Source organism: Mastigoproctus giganteus, chromosome 5, assembly GCF_048544385.1.
Source record: "Mastigoproctus giganteus isolate SK-2022 chromosome 5, ASM4854438v1, whole genome shotgun sequence".
In the NCBI taxonomy this organism is placed as follows: domain Eukaryota; kingdom Metazoa; phylum Arthropoda; class Arachnida; order Uropygi; family Thelyphonidae; genus Mastigoproctus; species Mastigoproctus giganteus.
Genome location: NC_143579.1, coordinates 208,113,764 through 208,135,284, shown reverse-complemented (window position 1 = coordinate 208,135,284; position 21,521 = coordinate 208,113,764). Strand labels below are relative to the sequence as shown.

General features: G+C 40.7%; 1 protein-coding gene across 3 annotated transcripts in view; it reads left to right on the top strand.

Annotated features, from left to right (window-relative positions):
* LOC150086044 (opioid growth factor receptor-like protein 1) overlaps positions 1–21,521 on the top strand; it is an 80,222-nt gene that overhangs the window by 12,245 nt on the left and 46,456 nt on the right. For all 3 annotated transcript variants that reach the window (XM_090373674.1, XM_090373673.1, XM_090373675.1), the window contains exon 3: positions 16,920–17,003. In XM_090373674.1, coding sequence (XP_090229800.1) covers positions 16,920–17,003 — 84 coding nt within the window. The remainder of the gene's footprint in view (positions 1–16,919; positions 17,004–21,521) is intronic.

Here is a 21,521-nt window from a genome sequence, read left to right as displayed (position 1 = left end):
GCGTGGTTTTCTTTGTGGGTGTAACAGATCACTGTTAAGGCCAGAGATTTAAAAGTGTATGGGATTTGGAAGTATTGTGTTGTGTATCGTTGTTCCTCTGGCCATTTAGCCGCTAGACCCCTGCTGGGGCCCAACGTTGCCCACACTCAGCCCCGTGAAGGCAGACCAGGTACACCCAGCATAATTATTTACTCTGGCAGGCCCTGCCACCTAATTTCCTGAGATTTCAGTGGCTAGGGCCTAAAAAAAAAATAAAAATAAATAAATAAAAAAAAATAAAAAATAAAAAAATAATAAATAAAATAAAATAAATAATAATAATAATAACGCGATTTTAAGGGGTGGTTCGCTAATGAGGTTAAGTTTCGGAATTGATGCACGATTTGGCTGTTATAATTTGGAAGTTTAAGTTTTTTGTCGTGTGGGGCGTACACTGTGATGTATAGAGAGAGAGAGTTGGGGGAAAGACAGAAGTATGAGGCCAATAGGGTAGATGACCCCAGATATCAGTGTGGCATGCCCATGCCGCACCAGGAGAAGTAAACGGGGGAGACGGGGGGGAGGGGACGGTCCCGGCCCCTCCCTCCGCCAGGATATGGAGAGAAAGTGGGCCAGACTAGGTGTCCAACCCAGATCGCCAAAAGGCGAGGCAACAGCGTAGCTGCGGTCACAGTCATGGTTTTTGGATGTTCAGTTCAGTGTCACTTCAGGTAGGTCACAGTCTTGGTTCAGTCTCACTTGTCTTGTGTTCATCTTATGGGATCAGGAAGAGGAGTGATGACTCTGGTCAGTTTGTAGTACTGCTTTGATGTCAATTCAGGTAGTCATATTCGTTGAGAGCATCAGTCCTGGCCATTTGCACCAGGTCATGAATGGGGAGTTATCTTTGTTGGTAATTTCTTCTGATCGGTTGTAGTTATGCGGTATGTTCATGAATGTCTCCTCCTTGGTTAGTTTCAATGGAGTTCTTCTATTCAGATGTTTCCATATTGTTGCGGATAGCGATTTCTGTTCTCCTTCTGTTAAAGATGTCCTGGGCGTAGCGGCTGAACGCGGTGTACTCGTCTTCCGAATCCAGGAGGTGATGCTCATTGTCTTTTGGTACAAACTTTATACTGGTGATGAGTACTGATCTTTGTTCCTCATAGCATTCACATTTGTGCATGATATGTTGCCACGTCTCCATATTGCCACAGGTGTAAGTTGGGTCCTCGGTCAGTCCGAATGCATTCAGTTTTGCGTTAAAGGACCCATGGCCCGTCAGGAGGAAGGTGGTGGTTCAGTCCTGGGTAGAACCATTTGGGAGCTTTTGGATAGGTCTTGTCTACGTAGGGTATAAATTTCCATGTGACTTCACCCTTGGTCGTCTCTTGCCATCTCCTCTGCCAAGTTTCTTTCAGGTGTTCCATGATTTTCTGTTTTTCCATTCGGTGGTTGTTCGTAGGGTCCAGTGTAAAAGTGTCAAACCTGGTCGGTGTTCCCTTTGCCAGGTAGTACATCAACCCACTTCTCGCCACCTCCAGGTCCAGAGGGAGAGTTCCCGCCAGGACCCGCAGCGCACAGGTACTCACCGTGTTACACGCCCTGGTGATGGTGAGGAGTATTTTTCGCTGTATTGTATCGAGGATTCTTTTATTTACTGCAGTTCTTGCTTTGACGTACCATATTGGGGCTCCATAAGTAATTGCTGGGACGAAAATTGCTTTATAGTAGAGGGATAATGTTCTTTTGTTTAGTCCCCAGTCTCTGCATGTTACTCTGACTACTAGTGCTGCGTATTTTCTCAGCTTCTCCTTCAGATATAAGAGGTGTTGTTTAAAGGACAGGTTGGAATCTAGGATAATGCCTAGGTATTTCATCTGTTTTGCCAGTTTGATTGTGCTTCCCCTTACTTTTATCTGGGGTGGCCGTCTGATGTTGAGTGTTCCTCTCAATAGAATTGAATTCGTTTTGGTTGTCGCGGGTTCGAATCCTGCCTCGGCCTTGGATCTGAATAAAATGCAAACACTTTGGGAGGTGCATTATCCCCACAGAAACCGATGCGCCAACAACTAACAAAAAAAAAAAAAAAAAAAAAAAAGAGTTACCTTTGACCAACCAGAGAATTACTCATATCTCGAGATCACCATTCAAGGAATTGGTAGTGGATATTCAAGAAATTGAAACTGTTGGTGCAAGAAATCTCAAACTGGAAGGTGGAATGCAATGTGCTGTCATCAGCAAAACTATGGATAGGATTTCTGGTCAATGGAAGATCATCAATATACAAGGGGAAAAAGAGTTGGATAAAGAACCGAACCTTGGGAAACGCCTGTATTAGTGGAAAGTTAGAAGACAGAACCATCTACCATTACCTGCAGTGGGCGGTCAGAAAAAAACTGGATACTGAATTACAGAAAGCAATTGGCAAGCCATAAGATGGAAGTTGATTTAGAAGACTATTATGCCATAGGAAAATTGCCTATTGATCTGCGTTTGGTGTATTGTGCGTTGGCGTACTTCGTCCGCCGTGGCATTCCCTGTTCTTTTCTGAATATAGAGGTGGACATCTTGACAGATCCCAGGAAATGAAAAGGCAAGAATCTGGGACGCTTTGGTAAGACCGTTGGAGTGTTGGTGATAAAGGGCAGATTACACAAATTTTTTTCCCCAGATTTAAGAAATTCAGCCTCGATAAAATTCAAATGGTTTGCACCAAACTTACAAGCTATGTTTTTATTGACTGGTCATGGTGTGACTAATGCAAAGTTGCATGATTTAGGAATCACTGAAAGATCTAGTTGCCATCGTGGCGAAAGAGAATCATGGGAACATATTATGTACAACTGTGAGGAGTACAGCGATCTACGAATTGAATTGGTATCTCAGGTGAGTGATCTCAATCTTATGGCAGAAGGCTGCGAGACAACTCTGGTTGATAAACAGAACTTCTTGGCTTTCCAAGCCTTTGCAACTGCAGCAATATATCTTAGGCGGAAAGACTTCTGCATCTGGAAGCTTTGGATTTGTAATGCGATATGGGGTAGTGCCGAATTACCTAAAGTTCTGTGAAATTGTTCTGAAAGGCTTTGCTTTGATGGAGGCATGAGTTTGCTATATCCACTGCAACTCCAGTTGCTTGTGCTTGCATTTCTGTTGCTGGAATTTCTGTTCTCTGCAGCTCCTTGTGCTGCTGGCCTTCCAACAGACTGTGCACAAATGTTGCTCTTTCCAATGAAGTTTCGACTTGTCTCAAATTTAATTATCTGTATATTTATTTTTTATGTAATTTGATTATTCTCAGTTTGTTCATATCATTCTTTCATATCAATATGAGCGTAGTGCTAAATTATGTGTAACTCAAATCACGGTTGCCATTGGTTGGTTGGGACCGCTTTAATTAATAAAGAAATATATACCAAATACCATAAAAAGCCTTTGAAATGTCAAGAGCAACTGCTTGAGTATCATCAAACTTTCCCTTTGAATTTGTCCATAAATTAGCATTAGTTGAGGCATACGATGCAAGAAAGCAAGCTTATGCAGCATCAAAAAAAAAAAAAAACATTTCACACATCCGTTAACTCCAAATGCCTGTCTAGCTCAGCCTCAAATTTATTTAAGCTATCAACTTCCGCAAGAGATGAAAGTCTGTTCCAGCAATCAACTATCCGCCGGCTAAAGGCAAATCTCCGCACATCTATTCTACAACTGTCTTTCCTTAATTTGAATCTAGCCCCCTTCAGGTTTGTAATCTTAGCAGGAGTAAAATCCCATCAGCATTGAGCTTGCTCAACCCGTTCAAAGTCTTATACACCTCAATCAGATCACCTTGTAGGTGCCTAGTCTTCAGGCGCTGCAATTTGCAGAACTTAAGCCTTTCTTGGTAAGAGCATCCCTTTGTTCCCCCTCACCAATCTTGTTGCCCTTCTTTATACTGGTTCTAGCAACTCTACATCCTTCCTAAAATGAGACCTTTGGACCTGTACATAGCAATCTAGGTGTGGCCTGACCATTGCCTTATACAACGGGATAATCACCTCCCTATCCTTGCTAGCAGAATTCCTATATATCATTGACAAGATTCCATGACCTGCCCTGGCAGCCCGTCTACACTGCTCAGCGAACTTCATGTATGACTGCACAAATACCCCTAGGTGTTTTTCATTCTCCACTTGCCCGAGTGTAGTACCACACAATTGGTACGTTTCTGTTGAGTTATTGCTACCCATATGCAGTACTTTGCATTTGTCAATGTTAAACTTCATTTGCAATTTCTGAACCCATTTGCCCAACTTATCTAGATCCTTTTGCAGTAGCAAACCGTGTTTACTGTCGTTAACAACCCTGCCAATCTTTGTGTCATCTGCAAACTTTTTTAAGTCCTTTTTACGGGGTGGTTGAGGGGGAGAAGACAGAGAGTGGTAATCAATGGACACTGCTCATCGTGGAATAATGTTATTAGTGGAGTCCCTCAGGGTTCAGTATTGGGGCCTTTATTGTTTTCTGTATTTATAAATGATATTGATGATGGTATATCAGGCTTAATGTCCAAGTTTGCAGACGATACGAAGGTTGGCAGGGTTGTCAAGGACACTACTGACACTATGCTGCTGCAACAGGATTTGGAAAGGTTGAGCAGATGGGCTTCGAGGTGGCAAATGAAGTTTAACATTGACAAATGTAAAGTACTACATATGGGAAACGGCAACCCCAGAGCAACGTATCAACTCTGTGGTACTACACTGACAGTGGTAGAGAATGAAAGGGACCTGGGGGTGGTGGTGCAGGCAGATATGAAGTTCTCTGAGCAGTGCAGACGAGCTGCAAGAGTAGCTCATGGTGTATTGTCAATGATATATAGGAATTTTTCTAGCAGGGATAAGGAGGTGATTATTCCCTTGTATAAGGCAATGGTCAGGCCACACCTAGAGTACTGTATACAGGCCTGGAGGCCTCATTTCAGGAAGGATGTAGAGCTGCTGGAACGAGTACAGAGAAGGGCAACTAGATTGGTGAATGGGACAAAGGGGTTCTCTTACGAAGAAAGGCTTAAGTTTTGCAAATTACAGTGTCTGGAAACTAGGCACCAGCGGGGTGATCTGATAGAGGTGTACAAAGCCTTGAATGGTTTGAGCATGCTCAATGCTGATGGGATTCTTCCTCTAGCTCAGAAAAATCACCTGAGAGGGCATAAATTCAAATTGAGGAAAGACAGATGTAGGATAGATGTGCGGAAATTTGCCTTTAGCCAGCGGGTGGTTGGTGGGTGGAACAGACTTCCATCCCTTGTCGTGGAAGTTGATAGTCTAAATAAGTTTAAGGCTCAGCTGGACAGGTATTTCGAACGAACAGAGGGGTGAAGTGGAAGTGGTTATTTTTATTTATTTATGTTACTTTTTTTTTTTTTTTTTTTTTTTCTTTTTTTTTTTTGGCTGATGCTGCATAAGCTTGCTTTCTTGCATCAAATGCCTCTACTAATGCTAATGCTAATGCTAATGCTAAAGTCTGATATACCTAACTAAATTAAGTCTGATATACCTTCATCAATATCATTGATAAATACACAAAACAACAATGGGTGTAGCACAAAACCCTGGGGAACTCCACTAATAACGTTAGTCCATGAAGAGCAGTGTCCATTCATTACCACTCTCTGTCGTCTCCCACTCAGCTGTCCCCTTATCCATTGTAGCAACTTGCCCTTAATGCTATACTGCTCAGATTTGTACAGAAGTCTTCCATGTGCAACAGTATGAAGTTTTTTCTGAAATCCAAGTACAGGGTTGTTAAAATTAAAGTATCCCTATGTAGAGGGCTCTGGAGCGAGTTCTAAGGCTCGTACTGAAGAGAAATTTGGACAACAGGTACAATAAAGAATGCGCTCGCCATTTATTGGAAAAAAAATTAGTTACAAAATTTGTCACTATATGGCGCTGTGGCAATACAAATCATTTGAACAGCGCTACAATTGTTCAATGTATCCTCCATTTTGGTCTACAGTTTCCATTCGAAGAACAGCATTTTCTACAGCAGAACGTAACATGTCAGCCGGAATAGCCAGCACATGACGTCTAATGCTGTCCTTTAGATCTGCTGGAAGAACAACTGGTTCTTCCAAAAACCACACGACCAGAAGTTGCATGGGGTGAGGTCCAGTGATCAGGGTGGCCAAGACCCGTTCGTCTGTAAAGATTGTGCTTTAGCAATCTTTGGACACAACGGTGGATGTAGGATGGCACACCATCTTCCATGAATATGGTATCCTGAAAAAAAAACCCACGTTGTTGGAGCTCTGGTATTGTGATATTTTCCAACTTTTCATAATATCGCTGTCCAATGACGGAACAGGTGCGTGGTACAGTCGGTGTTACCTGTTCAAAATAATATGGCCCAATCATGAATATGGCCGTAAATCCACACCACACTGTCACTTTTGGAGAATGCAACGACCCCTTGGATAACTCGAGGGTTTTCTGTTGCCCAATTGCGACAATTGTGCATATTCACTTGTCCAATTAAGCAGAAATGGGCTTCATTACTCCAAAGGATGATCCATAGCCAAGTGATATCCACTGTCATTCGCTCCAGCAACTGAAGTTTCTCCGTTACAAGTGCAATGAGACGATAACTGGATGGGAGGGATTTTTCACTCTTAGGCAACTGGCTGGATAGAAGCAGATTTCCGAGCAGAAGGAAAAAATACCTTTGGAATAAGAAAGTAAAAAAAAGGCGACACAGAACAACAGTATGCTCATGAGCACGGTTTTATAAAAACCTGTTTAAATTATTTCGTTCAAGTTGACAAACATCACTACCTGGCGCCGAGATTGCCAATATGGCTGCCATTGTTACTGCCATGCTTAAACATCGCTCCGCGATTATTGGATTAAATTATGTGTTCTTAGTGCTTTTATTTCAGGAAAAGTGTATCCAGTGATTTATAAAGTACATTGGACTCTAGGTGAGGAACTTTTGAGTATTTAACTGGGATTTTGCAAGTTACTAGCGCTATTTATCTGTATCCTTTGTTTGCCAAACTTACACTGGTCACCACGTGGCTGGCAAGCAGGGATATAGAGAGGCACCGATTATAACGCGTAGGCCACGTTGGTACTTTCTGCTTGACTGGGGAAGGTGCCCCAATCTATGGTATTCAAAGCAAAAGCCGCTCCAATAAGCTGTGTTTAAAAGATAGTGAATTATGTTTTTAGCGAACCCCCCCCCCCCCCGCCATAAACTTTCCATGGTGGTGTGGAATCTTCTCTCACGTGCATTTTTAAACATTTTAGATGTCATCATAGTTTTCAACGTCCCCAGAAAACCCCATAGAAAATTTTAACGCTCTAGGGGCATTTTAGCACTTGGCTTCTCCCTCCTCCCTCATGTGACCGTGGGGATTGCCCAAATCGTTGCCAGGGCACTGTGTGACAACCATACAACGCACGAACTTGTATGACCCACCAAACTTCATCTTTTTCAATCAGCTACAAGGATATATAAACAGAATCCCTTTAATCCGAATACCCCGATTTTCCGACCTGGCCAGAGATGCCTTTCGGAAGACCCCCCCCACCCAAACCGAGGATAATATCGGGAAAGAACGCGAAACCATCCTGATTGATGACACTAGGGACGACGCCAAGGAACAAAAGCCGGCCCCACTTTCAAAGAAAAAGAACAAGAAACCGGTTGTCACGAAATTCGAACGGGAAACCAGGTCGCAATCTGACTCCAGCAAAAGTAATTTGGAACAACAAAGTCAACTGACCGAGATGACTGAAGAAACGCAAACCCTAGAATCCACCTTACCAGGGGGGCCCAGTACCAGACCAGATTCTCATACTCAGGTCTGCACTGGAGGAAATCTTCGCAAAGCAGAACAATCGAGTGACAACAACGATTCGAGCAGAAATTGTCTCACTGTGAACAAAATTGGACACTATCCTTTACAAAAGCCACGTAGAGAACGAAAAAATAAACGCCACATTAGAGGCATACCTGCAAGGCGGGGCAAGAGAAATGCCACAGCACGCCCCGACCTACTCAAAAGCGCTGAGGAACAAAACGACCACTGCACCCATAAATGAACCTGCCGCCAAACCTGCAACAGTGTCCCCAAGAAGAACACTCCTACCAACACCCAACATAGTCATCTTAAAGCCAAAAGGACAAGATGAACATACAAGCAAAGAAATAAAGAAGGTAATGGAAAACCTGCGGAAAGACCTAGGAGCTACCAGATTAAAGCAATAAGGAAAACGAGAAACCCAGGGACAGTAACAGAAACAGAGACCAAGGAGGAAGTGGAAATAATCATGTCCAATGCAAAGATCCCAACCTTGGGCCTTACTGCAGAAACCCAAAGAAGAAAAGGACCATCTGTCATAATGTTTGACGTGGACCGAGATTCTAACCAGAGAAATCTACAGGAAAAACCTACAGAGAGGACTACCAGAGAGGGATGAAAAGCTATTGGTCATGCACAAGTATAAAACAAGCACCAGAAGCAGCGGAAACTGTAACTGGGTAGTGGAGCTGGCCCCAGAAGCCAGGTAAGTCCTGCGGGAACTGCGAACAATATATATAGAGTGGAGTAGCCACAGGTACACAGAACGTGGCTATAATAAAGTGTTTTAGGTGCTGCAAATATGGGCACACGACACACACACACATGTAACCAAACGGAACCAACGTGTGGCCACTGCTCCGAAAAGGGGCACAACTTCAGTAGCTGCCCAAACAAAGCCAAAGACCCTGTATGCATCAACTGCAAGCTATTAAGGCTAGATCATATGCTTTCCATAAGAGATCCAAAACGTCGGACATATCAAAAGTTCAAGTGTACATACCAACTCTGAATCGATTATAGGTATGCAACGTAAAAATATAACGACGGAATGCTAAAAATTCACCAAATAAATGCGCAACGTACGAAAGCAGTGGTCGCCCAAGTATATCTAAAAGCAGAAGAAGACAATGCAGATCTCATCCTTATTCAAGAGCCCTACACTCACATGAAGCACTCTGTACTATTTTGAACACTCAAGTTTAAAATAGTACAGAGCGACGAAGATATGCCATCGGCAGCAATTATAGTCTGCAACCCAGAAATTACAGTAACCAAGATCCCGCAGCTATGGGCAGCATGTGCTCACGTAATCAGCTCTGTCGGCTGCTTATATGCAGTCTCTCTCTCTACTGCAGCGTCGAGATTGACTTTGCCATTACATATCTCCAGGATGTCCAAACTACCCTAGCGGGACAGAGGATCATAATAGGTGCTGAGGTCAACTGCCAATCCCCAGTCTGGCACAGCGCCACACCAGTGCGGGAAGGCACCACAAACTGGAAGAGTTCCTGACTAATTCAATCCTGATGGTTAAAAATCAACCTTTCTCCCTGCCAACCTTCTGTAATACACTTTGGAGGCAACCATCAACATCACCCTAACCACAAGAAATATCGATTCCCACGTGACTGACTGGATGGTGCAAAATGCTTGGACCACGTCGGATCACTGTACCATTACCTACCAGATACAGAGAACCACAGCAAGAACAGCAACAGAAAGGGAGATGCTAAACAGATTTGCAATCTCCAAAGCCAATTGGGAAATCTTCCGAGAACAGCTCATCTTGAGAGCTCAACATAACAGAAGGGGGCAAACCAGGCAGGACGACCGAGACAAGAGAGAGGACCTAGACGAACTGCAACAGATAATAACAAACATAATCGACGCAGCTGAAGTCGCCCAAAAGAGAAAAACGCCTTCGAGCAAGGCCATGCCCTGGTGGACCCCAGAGCTGCAACGACAAATGAGATTAATCCAAACAAAAAAGGAAGGAATGTCAGGGCACGGAGATCATGGCCGCCTACTGAGGTCACTTACCTGCACCGACAATAAACAGTACTGAGAAATACTGATACTGAGAGTATAATGAAAAGTAAGAAATCCTGAGAACGACTGGTCTCAACTAAAGGTAATGAGAACCTCTGGGGGGGAGGGGGTTCTCATTACCTTTAGTCTACAAGATCACCAGAAATAAACTCCCTAGGAGGGAAATAACCACAGCAACTATGACGCCGCAACGCACCCTCACCACAACATGGGTTGACTCGGTGGTTTATTTATTTGGTTTTTAGGAGCATTAGCAACTAAGGCCATATTGCTCCGGGATATGCGGTGGTTATTCCCTGACCTTTCCGCATCCTCCGTATTTAGTGGTGACGGGCTCGAACCCCGGTCTAATCAAGAAGCGTGTGCTACGCACTGCTGCTCCTTCCCACCTGGCTACGGAGGCGCCGGTTGACTCGGTGGCCAACATTTTGAACACCATTATAAAAGACCTACCGAATATACTCACGGAAGACCAACAAGCCATCATACAGTCAAATGAGACCTACAACATGCTCAACCATAGATGACATAGTTGCTGTGGTTTTTCCCCTGGGGAGTTTATTTGTTGAATAAAGAACAGGAAGCCGCAACACAAATGTGCAACAAGAAATGCACTGGCCCTGACCTCCTGGACCCAGAACTCGTGAAGAGGGCGGTGGAGCACATACTGGAACCCCTGCTGCCTCAGAGTGGCCCGTTTCCCAACCAGCCGAAAAACAGCACATCTCAAGCTCATTCTCAAAAACTCACCTGAACAAACAAACTCTTACCGTCCCATAACGTTGTTATCAACACTAAGTAAAGTAAATTCCTGGAGAGAATAATTCATCGAAAAATACTCAGCCACTACAAAGCAGCTAACCTGGGGTCACCCAGACAATATGGGTTCAATCCCGGACTCTCTGGAATAGTGAGAAAATGGAAATAGTAGGAGTAGTCTGGGATGGTAAGGAAAAGGAAAGAATAGAGAAGAGGAGGAACAGAGGAACCACCAGGGAAGCAGAAGTAAAAAGTGGACGATTTCTCTTCAAGCAAGTTCCTTGGATGAATCCCATCCCAAGAGGGAGATCACCAATCACGATAATTTGTTTTACACACATTCAGAAACAATCCTTTTTTTCTTATACTTCACATACTTTCCTCAGTTTCTTTAAGATGATCTTTAGAATTACAAATTAGTACAGTATCATCTGCATAACGAAGGTTGTTTATCTTAAGTCCGCCAATTTTGATGCAGTCTCTAAATCTTCCAAAACTTCATGCATGATATCTTTGGCATAAAGATTGAAAAGGTGAGGTGACAAAATACAGCCCTGCCTGACACCATCACCTATTGTGAAAAAGTCAGTGTTTCCCACGTTCGTTCTCATAGTTCCTTCCTGTTCCTGGTACAGTAACTTAATCAGCTGAATTATGTGGATTTGGAAACCCATAATAGTAATCGTTTCCCATAGTTTCTCATGTTGAACACAATCAAATGCTTTTGCATAATCTATAAAACACAAAACGACTGGAACATTGAATTCTTTGCAATTTTCAATAATCAGTCGTAGACTTAAGATCTGATCTCTGGTTCCTCTACCCCTTCTGAAACCTGCTTGCTCTTCTGGCATTTCTTCTTCAAGTTTTCTTGAGATTCTGTTTAATATGATTTTAAGAAGAATCATGCTAGTGTGAGAAATTAGGCTAATAGTGCTCTAATTTGAGCAAATTTTCAGATTTCCTTTTTTTTGGTAATGGGATGAAAATTGATTTCTTCCAGTCTAGTGGCCACTGTCCTGTTTCCCAAATATTTACGATAATTTTATGAAAAAACTCGGTGCCCTTCATACCTGTAGCTTTAATGAATTCCGCTGGGATTTCATCAATTCCAGGTGACCTTCCACACGTTAGTTCTCTGATGACTTTTTCGACTTCTTCCTTCAATGGAACTGGTTCATGATCACACTCTCGAAAAGGGGGTGGCAGATCATTAGTGCCAGCAGGTGCTCGGAAGAGCTGCTCACCATATTCTTTCCACCTTCCTTTTATTGTGTTCTCCTCTGTTAAAATTTCCCCTTTGGAGTCCTTAGTTACATTAAGTTTTGGTCAGAACTTTTGTCTTAAGGACTTAATTACATCATACATCTTTTTAGTGTTGTTTCGTTTGTTGTGATATTCGATTTCTTTACACTTTCGATTGATATAATCCTGTTTGTCCTGGCTTAAGCAGCGCTTGATGACTTTGCTTAGTTCCTGATACTTTCGTTTCCTTGTGCACTCTGGGCTTTTGCAGTTCTTCTCTGTTCAATAAGTTTAAAAGTGGCTTCTGTACTCCAAGGCTTCCTGATCTTTGACCTTTCTCTAATGTGCCTATTTGCTGAATCCTTAATAATGCCTTTTGTATTTTCCCACATTTCCTCATCTAGTCTAATAGAGCTTGAAAATGATTGCCTGTTTCAAGCATAATCGTTGGGAATATTTTCTACATCCAATCGTCTAGGGAAAATCTTATTCATGATCTTTTTCAGCTTCAGCTTGAGAACGATGTGGAGTATCTGATGATTGCTGCCACAATATACTCCAGGAAGTGTTTTTTCTGTGATTACACTGGAATGCCACCTTTGCTGCATAAGGATATAATCAATCTGATTCCTTGTTTTATGATCAGGAGATTTCCATGTGTAGAGCCTTCTCGGGTGCTGCTGAAAGCAGGTGTTACATATGACAATTCAATTAAACGTTTACCCCGCTCATTTCTGGTGCCAAGATCAAACCTACCACATTCTGGACTAGAAGAAACTGTCTTGCCTACTTTTTCATTAAAATCACCCATGACTAAATATAAAAATAGCGAAATGCTTAAAGTGCGGTACTCACTTTGAATATAATCTGCAATAGTTTTATGAAAAGACTGATGACTAAATATAAGGTGGAATGGTTAAGTTAATGCATTAAGGTGGGATGAGATTTAATTTAACGGAATTTTAAAATAAGCGCAAGGAAGCAGAAGTGCACTACTCCGTCCCTGGTTATCATAAAGTAGAAAATAGTTAATCTGGAACATAAAAGAATTGATAATGCCAATATTGCAGATTATAATCAAGGTGAGTACCGCATTTTAAGCATTTCGCTATTTTTATATTTAGTCTATTATCACGGTACTATAAAAATTCTATAACTTTATACTTGTCAGTTCATAAGATATTTTAACGTTATAATAACACCTTATCTGCACCGCCTCTCAATTGTTATGTTATGTTATTTGGTTTTTAGGAGCATTAGCAACTAAGGCCATATTGCTCCGGGAATATGCGGTGGTCATTCCCTGACCTTTCCGCATCCGGTGGTGACGGGATCGAACCCGGTCTAATCAAGAAGTGTGTGCTACGCACTGCTGCTCCTTCCCACCTGGCAACGGAGGCGCCATCTCTCAATTGTACCCTTGATGCCTTTGGAATTGGCATTATCAATTCTTTTATGTTCCAGATTAACTATTTTCTACTTTATGACAACCAGCGACGGAGTAGTGCACTTCTGCTTCCTTGCGCTTATTTTAAAATTCCGTTAAATTAAATCTCATCCCACCTTAATGTATTAACTTAACCATTCCACCTTATATTTAGTCATCAGTCTTTTCATAAAACTATTGCAGGTTATATTCAAGGTGAGTACCGCACTTTCAGCATTTCGCTCTTTTTATATTTAGTCTATTATCACGGTACTATAAGAATTCTATAACTTTGTACTAATCGCCCACGAGTATTAAAACATCCTTTTTTGGGACCAGATCAAGAGCTAACTGGAGATTTTCATAATAAACGTCTGTATCTTCGTCTGTGGATATTGATGTCGGTGCATATGTAACTAAAACTGAGATTTACTCGCTGGCTCTGAAGTCTAACCGTCATCATTCTACTATTAATAGGATTGTATCCAAGAAGAGACCTTGAATATTCCTTATTCAAAACGACAGCGATACTATGTTCTTTTACTTGTTCTATGTTCCAGAAAATACAACCAAAAACCCATTTCCAGTTTTGAAATGACCATGTCCTGTCCACATGACTTCGGTTGCTCCTAAAATGTCAATTTTATACCTATTCATTTCATTGATGACCATATCCATCTTGCCTTCTTTTAAACTTTTTACATTCCATGTGGCCACGTTTGCCCTCTTCTTTCTTTAATTTAATTTTGCAGGGCGCACAGTGGCATCCGGGAACTGGTTAACAGCAGTTTTTGGAGTTTTCTTGTGGTCTCTGTGGCATCCGGGAACTGGAATTAAATTTTGCAGGGCACACAGTGGCATCCGGGAACGGGTTAACAGCAGTTTTTGGAGTTGTTTTTGTTGTGGTCTCTGTGGCATCAGATAATGCGGTGGTATGCCACTGCCTACAACATGGCCGATTTTGAAAGGGGCCGCTTTAATCAAAGGAAGAGTCATCATGTATCTCACGAGATTGCTTGTACATAATAATAATAAATTTCTATCGGTATTATCGCAAATGCAATTAGATTGAGTTTACTACCAGTTTATAACAGATTCCACTGGCAGAAACGCAACTGGAAATTATTTTTGTTTTATGGTAGTGACCTCCAGAAATGTCCTTTAGTAAAATGTGAGCTAGTAAGGTGTTAATAGTGTGTCTCTGCCTTTACGGTGTTGTTTATTCAGTTGTTATGTGGTTTTTTAGGAGCATTAGCAACTAAGGCCATATTGCTCCGGGAATATGCGGTCATTCCCTGACCGTTCCGCATCCTCCGTATTTGGTGGTGACGGGCTCGAACCCTGGTCTAATCAAGAAGCGTGTGCTACGCACTGCTGCTCCTCGGAGGTGCCGTGTTTATTCAGTTGCTACAAGCGCGTAGCTTTGTTTATATGTATCAAGCGTGCCTCCTCATTTTGTAATTTTGCTTTATTCCCTAAAAACGAGTAAAATACTTTAAAGGTGTTCTGGTGAAGACACTACAGATTCAGAGAGAAAAAGAAAAGCAATATCGATAGGCAGAGGCGGACTGGGTCAAATATTATTACCTGAGAAAATTTGTAGGGGCTCATATTAGCGTTTATGGCCAAAATCACACCGGCCTCCATCGTCTGCTGGCCTCCGGTCCACTGGCCATAAGCCTTACCGAGTTTACCCGGTAAGACTTATGGCCAGTCCGCCTGTCGATAGAAAAAAAATATGAAATTGCGAAACGCTTTGAGCGAAAAGAAAGAAAATGTGCTATTGCAAGTGCTACAAGCCTAAATGAGGCAACGCCGAGAATTAGAAAGAATGCAGAGAAAATAAAAACAACTTTGATAGCAGGAACAACTCAAAGTGTAACAAAATCCATTAGATCATGACACAGAATTGGAAGAGATTGAACCAGTGGTGTATTCGTGCCGGAACGATGTTCCGGTACTTTTTTTCTAAATGTCATAATAGAAAATGATTAAATTTATACACCTAATATTATGAAGCAATGGCATAATCAAAGGGGAGGGAGAAATATCTATTTTATCCATTGCTACTAAAATATATATATATTAATAGTAATCTATAAAATTAACAGATTTCTTTAAAAACAAAAATATAAATTTCGCAACGAAACTTGAACGTTTCTTATTAAAGTACAATGTGTTAGATAAAGAGATCCAACGAATGAGATATACTGTGATGTGTTAGATAAAGTGATCCAACGATTAAGATATATATCGTGATGCGTGCGAATGTTGCATTTTGATTCGCCATGAGCTGAACACTAGAACTGATTGTTCTATGAACTGTCTGATGTCTGATTCAGTTATTGTACAGTCGATGTGGCATTATCATAGTCTTCTGGAGAACAAGCGTTCCGGTACTATTTTTTTTTAGCAATACACCTCTGGATTGAACGGCTGTCATCTGTTTGGATAGAAGATCAAACAAAGAACAAGTTTGCTTTTGATAGAAGCAAAAGCATTAGTAATATTGTATTACGTAATAGTTGTAATAAAATTACTACCTACTGAACCACTGACACCTTATCTATGCTACGTATGTCGACTAACACCACACTTTCGTAATCAGCGGATCGCATTCAATTTTCATGGGTGTGGTCATAATTCAGTGATCACTCAGTGTATATATGTGTGTGTATATGTAAGTTTGTAGGTAGAGAACATAAAGTTAGGTAGGGAAAGGCAGAGCACTAATGTTACTACATTCATTATTACAGAGAACAAGGGGCTAACAGAACAGAAATTGTAATTAAGGAGAACAAAGAAGGGAGCAAATTTAAAAAGAAGTAATAGAAATTACTTAATGCTGTTCATCCTATGACTTCAGTGCCGTCATCTGGGGCCAGCCACCAAAATCAAAGGAAAAAACGGCAATAAGTAAAGCCTCTGTTTTTGACATGAAATATATGCAGCCTGTGGTACATGTGAAAAGTCGGTAATGCATATAAGAGTTTAAATTTAAATCATATAGCTTACGTATATTTCATGGCTGACCTGACAGAGGCTGAAAATAAAGATTAAAATGTGTATCTATGTATACAGTATATACATATATAAATGTATACAGTATATAATTTTTCAACAAGGTGAATTGCCTCTTCACTTACAACAATCTGGTTAAGAACTTGCTGAATTATTTTCTTGAGCAGGTTAGATTGTGGCCTTTTTGATCACCTGACTTAATCCCAATAAAATTCTTGTAGGGTTATATCAGATGTCTTCAACACCAAGGTTACAGATGATGGACAATAGCAATATCAGTTGCAGCATTACTGTTGAAATTGTTACTGCTACCCACCACAGTACTTCACAATATCTGGATAGAACTAGATTACCATCTTGTCTTGATCTTTGTTGTGATATAAATGTTGTCCAAGCAGAGCTATATTAAAGACATTTTACAGCAAATGATATAAGCTGCTACTAGCAAAAACTGCATACTTATTTATTTCCTTCCTTTCATTTCTGACTTCTAAAGCTTTCTATTTTTCATCCTTCCTATTGGACACCCTGTAGGAAGCTTTATTACTTAATGATGATAACTAAACATTTCCATTTGTTGCCTTTTAGGAAGAGCTTCGCATACAAAAATTTAACAAACTGCGGAAGAAATGGAGCGAAGAGGACTGCCTCAAGTACAGATGTGGATATCCTGTAATTTCATTTATTTTTTCATTTCTATATACGTAAAATATAATTTAGTACTCTCCTGCCAATCTTTTGCAGTATGTCAGGAAGATCAGTAATAAATAAAAGTTATTATGAATATATGTATAAAAATGCCCTCTTGCTTACTTAAAGCTTCTTGACAATTGTTGTTAGATAACAAGCAATGAGGCAATGACTTATTTATTAGCTAATTTACTTTAAATAAATTCATAGATGCTCAAAATATCTGCTTTCTTTGTGATACAGATGTAACTAGGGTATGGTGAATGTGGCCCAGAACGTAAGTGTCAGTTCATTGTATGCACCAAATGGAATAAACGAAAAGTCTCAAAATAACTTAATTTATAATACAATTTAAAATGGTCTCCACAGTTGATATTATCTAAATCAATTACTATAAAAGATGCAGGCTTTTAAATAATAATATAATAATTATCAGTACTGTACAGATAGGGGACAAGGAAAGGGCCATGGTGTTGATTTTTTTAATCAATTGTTTTTAGAGATAGGGAAGTTAATTCCTATATGAGTCAATTGTGAGATCACACTTGGAACATTGTGTTCAGTTATGGAGGCCATACGCAAAAAAAAAAAAAAAAAAAGACCTGTTTCTTGAAAAGGTTGAATGATGGGAAAATCCACTTGGCAGAAGGCTTCAAAATATGTAGGATGGTAAAATGAATAAAGTTCATTTTAGCATCCTACATATTTTGAACAAAGAGATAGTAAAATGACCAAAAGTGAATTTTCATGGTATTAAATGACATTAGAATTAGCAGACATAATTCAAAATAGTGGAAAATAGGAAAATAGACTGGATTGTAGAAGCTTTGCTTTAGCCAGCGTGCCTTTATCTTTAGCATAAATTGCCTCCATGGTAGTTGAGCCTACTGGCTTTAGTAAATTGAAAGGTCACTGTTTTGATCAGTATGGGAAATTGGAAAATTTGATCCTGTTGAAATCCAGCAGGAATCAATTAATGATGCAGTGAAGTATGTCACAAAGTGTATTATCCATGCAGTGGCAATTGCAATTCCAAAAACATTCTTCTGATTGTCACCCTATCTAAAGCCATGGTGGAACCAAGTGTGTAGAGAAGCAAGGAAGGTTCAAAATCAGGCATAGGGAAATTTTCAACATTATCCCACCACGGAAAATTGTGTAGCCTTTAAACGTGCCTGTGCCAAAGCATGATTTATACAGCATCGGAGCCAAAAAGCATGCAGAGTCCAGTTTGCATCCTCAGTTAACCAGATGACTAGTGTCAAAGTCATTTGGGATAAAATTTGGGAAATGAAGGTAAATATACATCACTTCCCTCATCTATATTAGTGCACAATGGATGTACAGTAGCAGACCCAATTGCTATTGTCAATACCTTAGGAGAAGCATTTGCCAAAGTCTTCTGGAACTTTGTACCCTTCAGAGTTCCTGACTCTCAAGAAGCAAGCTGACAAAAGGACACTAATTTTTTCTCAAGCGGAGCAGAGTCTTATCTCACTCAAGTGGAATTAACTGCCACACTTGCTACCTCAAAGGCCAGTACTTCAAGATGAGATGTATTCAGCACGAGATGATAAAACACTTTCCATCTCATTCAACAGCTATTTGTTGTTAAAGTATAACAATAAATAGCTTTTGTTATACTTTATAATGGAATTTATTTGGAGGATCAGTTTCTTGATTCTTGGCATAGGGTAATCCTAGCAGTTCCAAAGCCAGGAACATTTCCTGGCAACCCCAGAATTCCTAACAACTATTGCCCAATTGCTTATGTAAGGTTTTGAAAAGATAGTCAGTGCTCATCTTATGTTTATTACCTTGAAGCAAATAACTATTTCAACAAAACACATAATACATGTTGTTTAGGGACAAGCTGCACTAGTGTTTCTCACAACTCTGTGATAAGTTGTTGAATACAGCACCCTATAAAGGCCAGTTGTTGTTATTTGGTTTTTAGGAGCATTAGCAACTAAGGCCATATTGCTCCGGGGATATGCAGTGGTCATTCCCTGACCTTTCCGCATCCTCTGTATTTGGTGATCACGGGCTCGAACCCCGGTCTAATCAAGAAGCGTGTGTTACACACTGCTGCTCCTGCCCACCTGGCTACAGAGGCGCCATATAAAGGCCAGTACTGTGAGTGATACGTTGTTTATATAATATAATGTAGGGTTATGTTGTTCATCTGACCTCTTAGTTTAGGGGCCCACGGAGCACCACAGATCCCTAGTTACTGTACTGGGCTTGGGGAGTTGGACCAGGCAATAGGAATAAGATGCTCTGGCAGGATGAACCCTGGCCTTACCTCAGCTTACCAGGATCTGGTAAACTCAGGTGATGCCAGGGTTCGTCCTGGTAAGCCCAGGTGACTTCAACAAGACCCAATGTGGCTTCTGAAGAAACTTGTCCACTTTGGATCATTTGATCTGATTAAAAACAGCAATTTGTAATGCATTCCTTAAGCACGAGCAGTTGATATCAGTTTTCTTTGATATGGAAAAGGCTTGTGGCACAACTTGGAGGTATTGTTTTAAAAAATCTCTGTCTATCTGGTCTTAGAGGTCATCTTCCCATTTTTATCAGGAATTTTTTTATCAAAATGACTGTTCCAGGTTTGTGTTAGATCTAGCTTGTCCCAGTTTTTTGGTCAAGAGAAAGGAGTTCCCCAAGGCTCTGTCCTCAGTGTTACACTTTTTTTGCAGTCAAAGTGAATTCTATTACAGAATAGCTTCTTCCACAGTAAATAATGCTCTTTATGTGGATGATTTTAGTATTTTTTGTCACTCTTTCATCCTGACCTTGAACTCTGGTGTGGACTGAGTGCAGTTCTTGTGGTAGCAGAAACAAAATCCTTAGGACTCTTCTTTGATCAGAAACAGACTTTGCTTCACCATATCCGTCAGCTCAGGGCAAAATGTACGAGAGGTGTGAAATGCTGTGTTATCTCCTCCGATTATTGGAGAGCAGATAGAAGCACATTATTGCACCTTTATCAAGCACTTGTCCAGTTCAAACTCGACTATGGTCCCCAAATCTATTCTACTGCTAGAAATTCCAGTTCATCACAGATTCATCCGGATTGTCATAGGGGTATTTCATACTTTGTCTTTCAAAAGTCTTGTGGATGGCAATGAATCACCACCAATGCTTCAATATCAGAAGTTGTTGCAATATGTCATAAAAATCTGTACATACACATAGAACTGCTGGTCATACCTTTGGTATCAGGATTTAAGAGCTAGTTCAAGATTTAAACTTTACGTTGGATGATATATCTACGTTAGCCATGAAAATCCTTCATCCTTGGAATATGCAACTTCCATCTTGTGATTTTACTCTTAGGAGTTGGCTGAAAGTTGGTGCATCTCCATGTATATGTTAGCAATTCTTTGTGACACACTGAGCTTAATATGCTGACTTCTTGCTGGTATATACAGATGGCTCCAAGTCTGAAGTGTTTGTGTGTTCTGCTTATGTGTTCCTAAGAAAAACTATTTGTAATTAGATTCTGTGTGGATCTAGTATATACAAAGTGCAGCAATTGACAAATGAGAATGATGCTAGAAAAAAATAATGATCCAATTTATGAGTAGTAAACTGACCTTCGTTTATTCAAAGTAACTTCCTTTTGCATCCACACAATGCAAGTGATGATCACAAAGTGACTGGTGGAAGGCCATTACTAGTATACTGTTCAATGTTCTCATCATAGCTCTTTGAATGATGTCAATGTCATCAAAATAACAGCATTTAAGCTTCAGGAACAAAAAAGAAGTTGCACAAGGCTAAGTTTGGTGAATACGGTGGGTGTGACAGTATTCAGATTTTTTTGCTAACCAAAAACTCCCGAACAGTGAGAGCCTTTGTGGCTTAATGCAATGTCAGGCAAAAGGAACCAACTGCTGTCTTCTCCATATTGAGGCTGCACATGATGCATTCTCTGCAACAAACGTTTCAAAACATCCAGATAGTAGGCAGCAGTAATACATTGGCCAATGGACACAAACTCTTTGTGCACAATTCCTTTGCAATTCCTTTGGCTTTGGGAGAGTTTTCCCCAACTTCCACTCTGCACTTTGTTGCTTTGTAGAGTTGTCGTGCTGAAAACACCACATCTCATTAGCATTAGTAAAGGCATATGATGGAAGAAAGCACACTTATATAGCATCAGCCAAAAAAAAAAAAAAAAAAAACTCCATTTCACCCATCCACTCACTCCAAATGTTTGTCTAGTTTTGCTGTTATTATTTAGGGGCATTAGCAACTAAAGCCATATTGCTCTGGGGATATGCGGTGGTCATTCCCCGACATTTCCGCATCCTCCGTATTTGGTGGCTCACAGGCTCGAACCCCGGTCTAATCAAGAAGCGTGTGCTACGCACTGCTGCTCCTGCCCAACTGGCTATGGAGGCACATCTAGTTTTGCACTGAACCTATTTAAGCTATCAACTTCTACAACGACAGAGGGAAGTTTTATTCCAGCAATCAACCACACCCGCT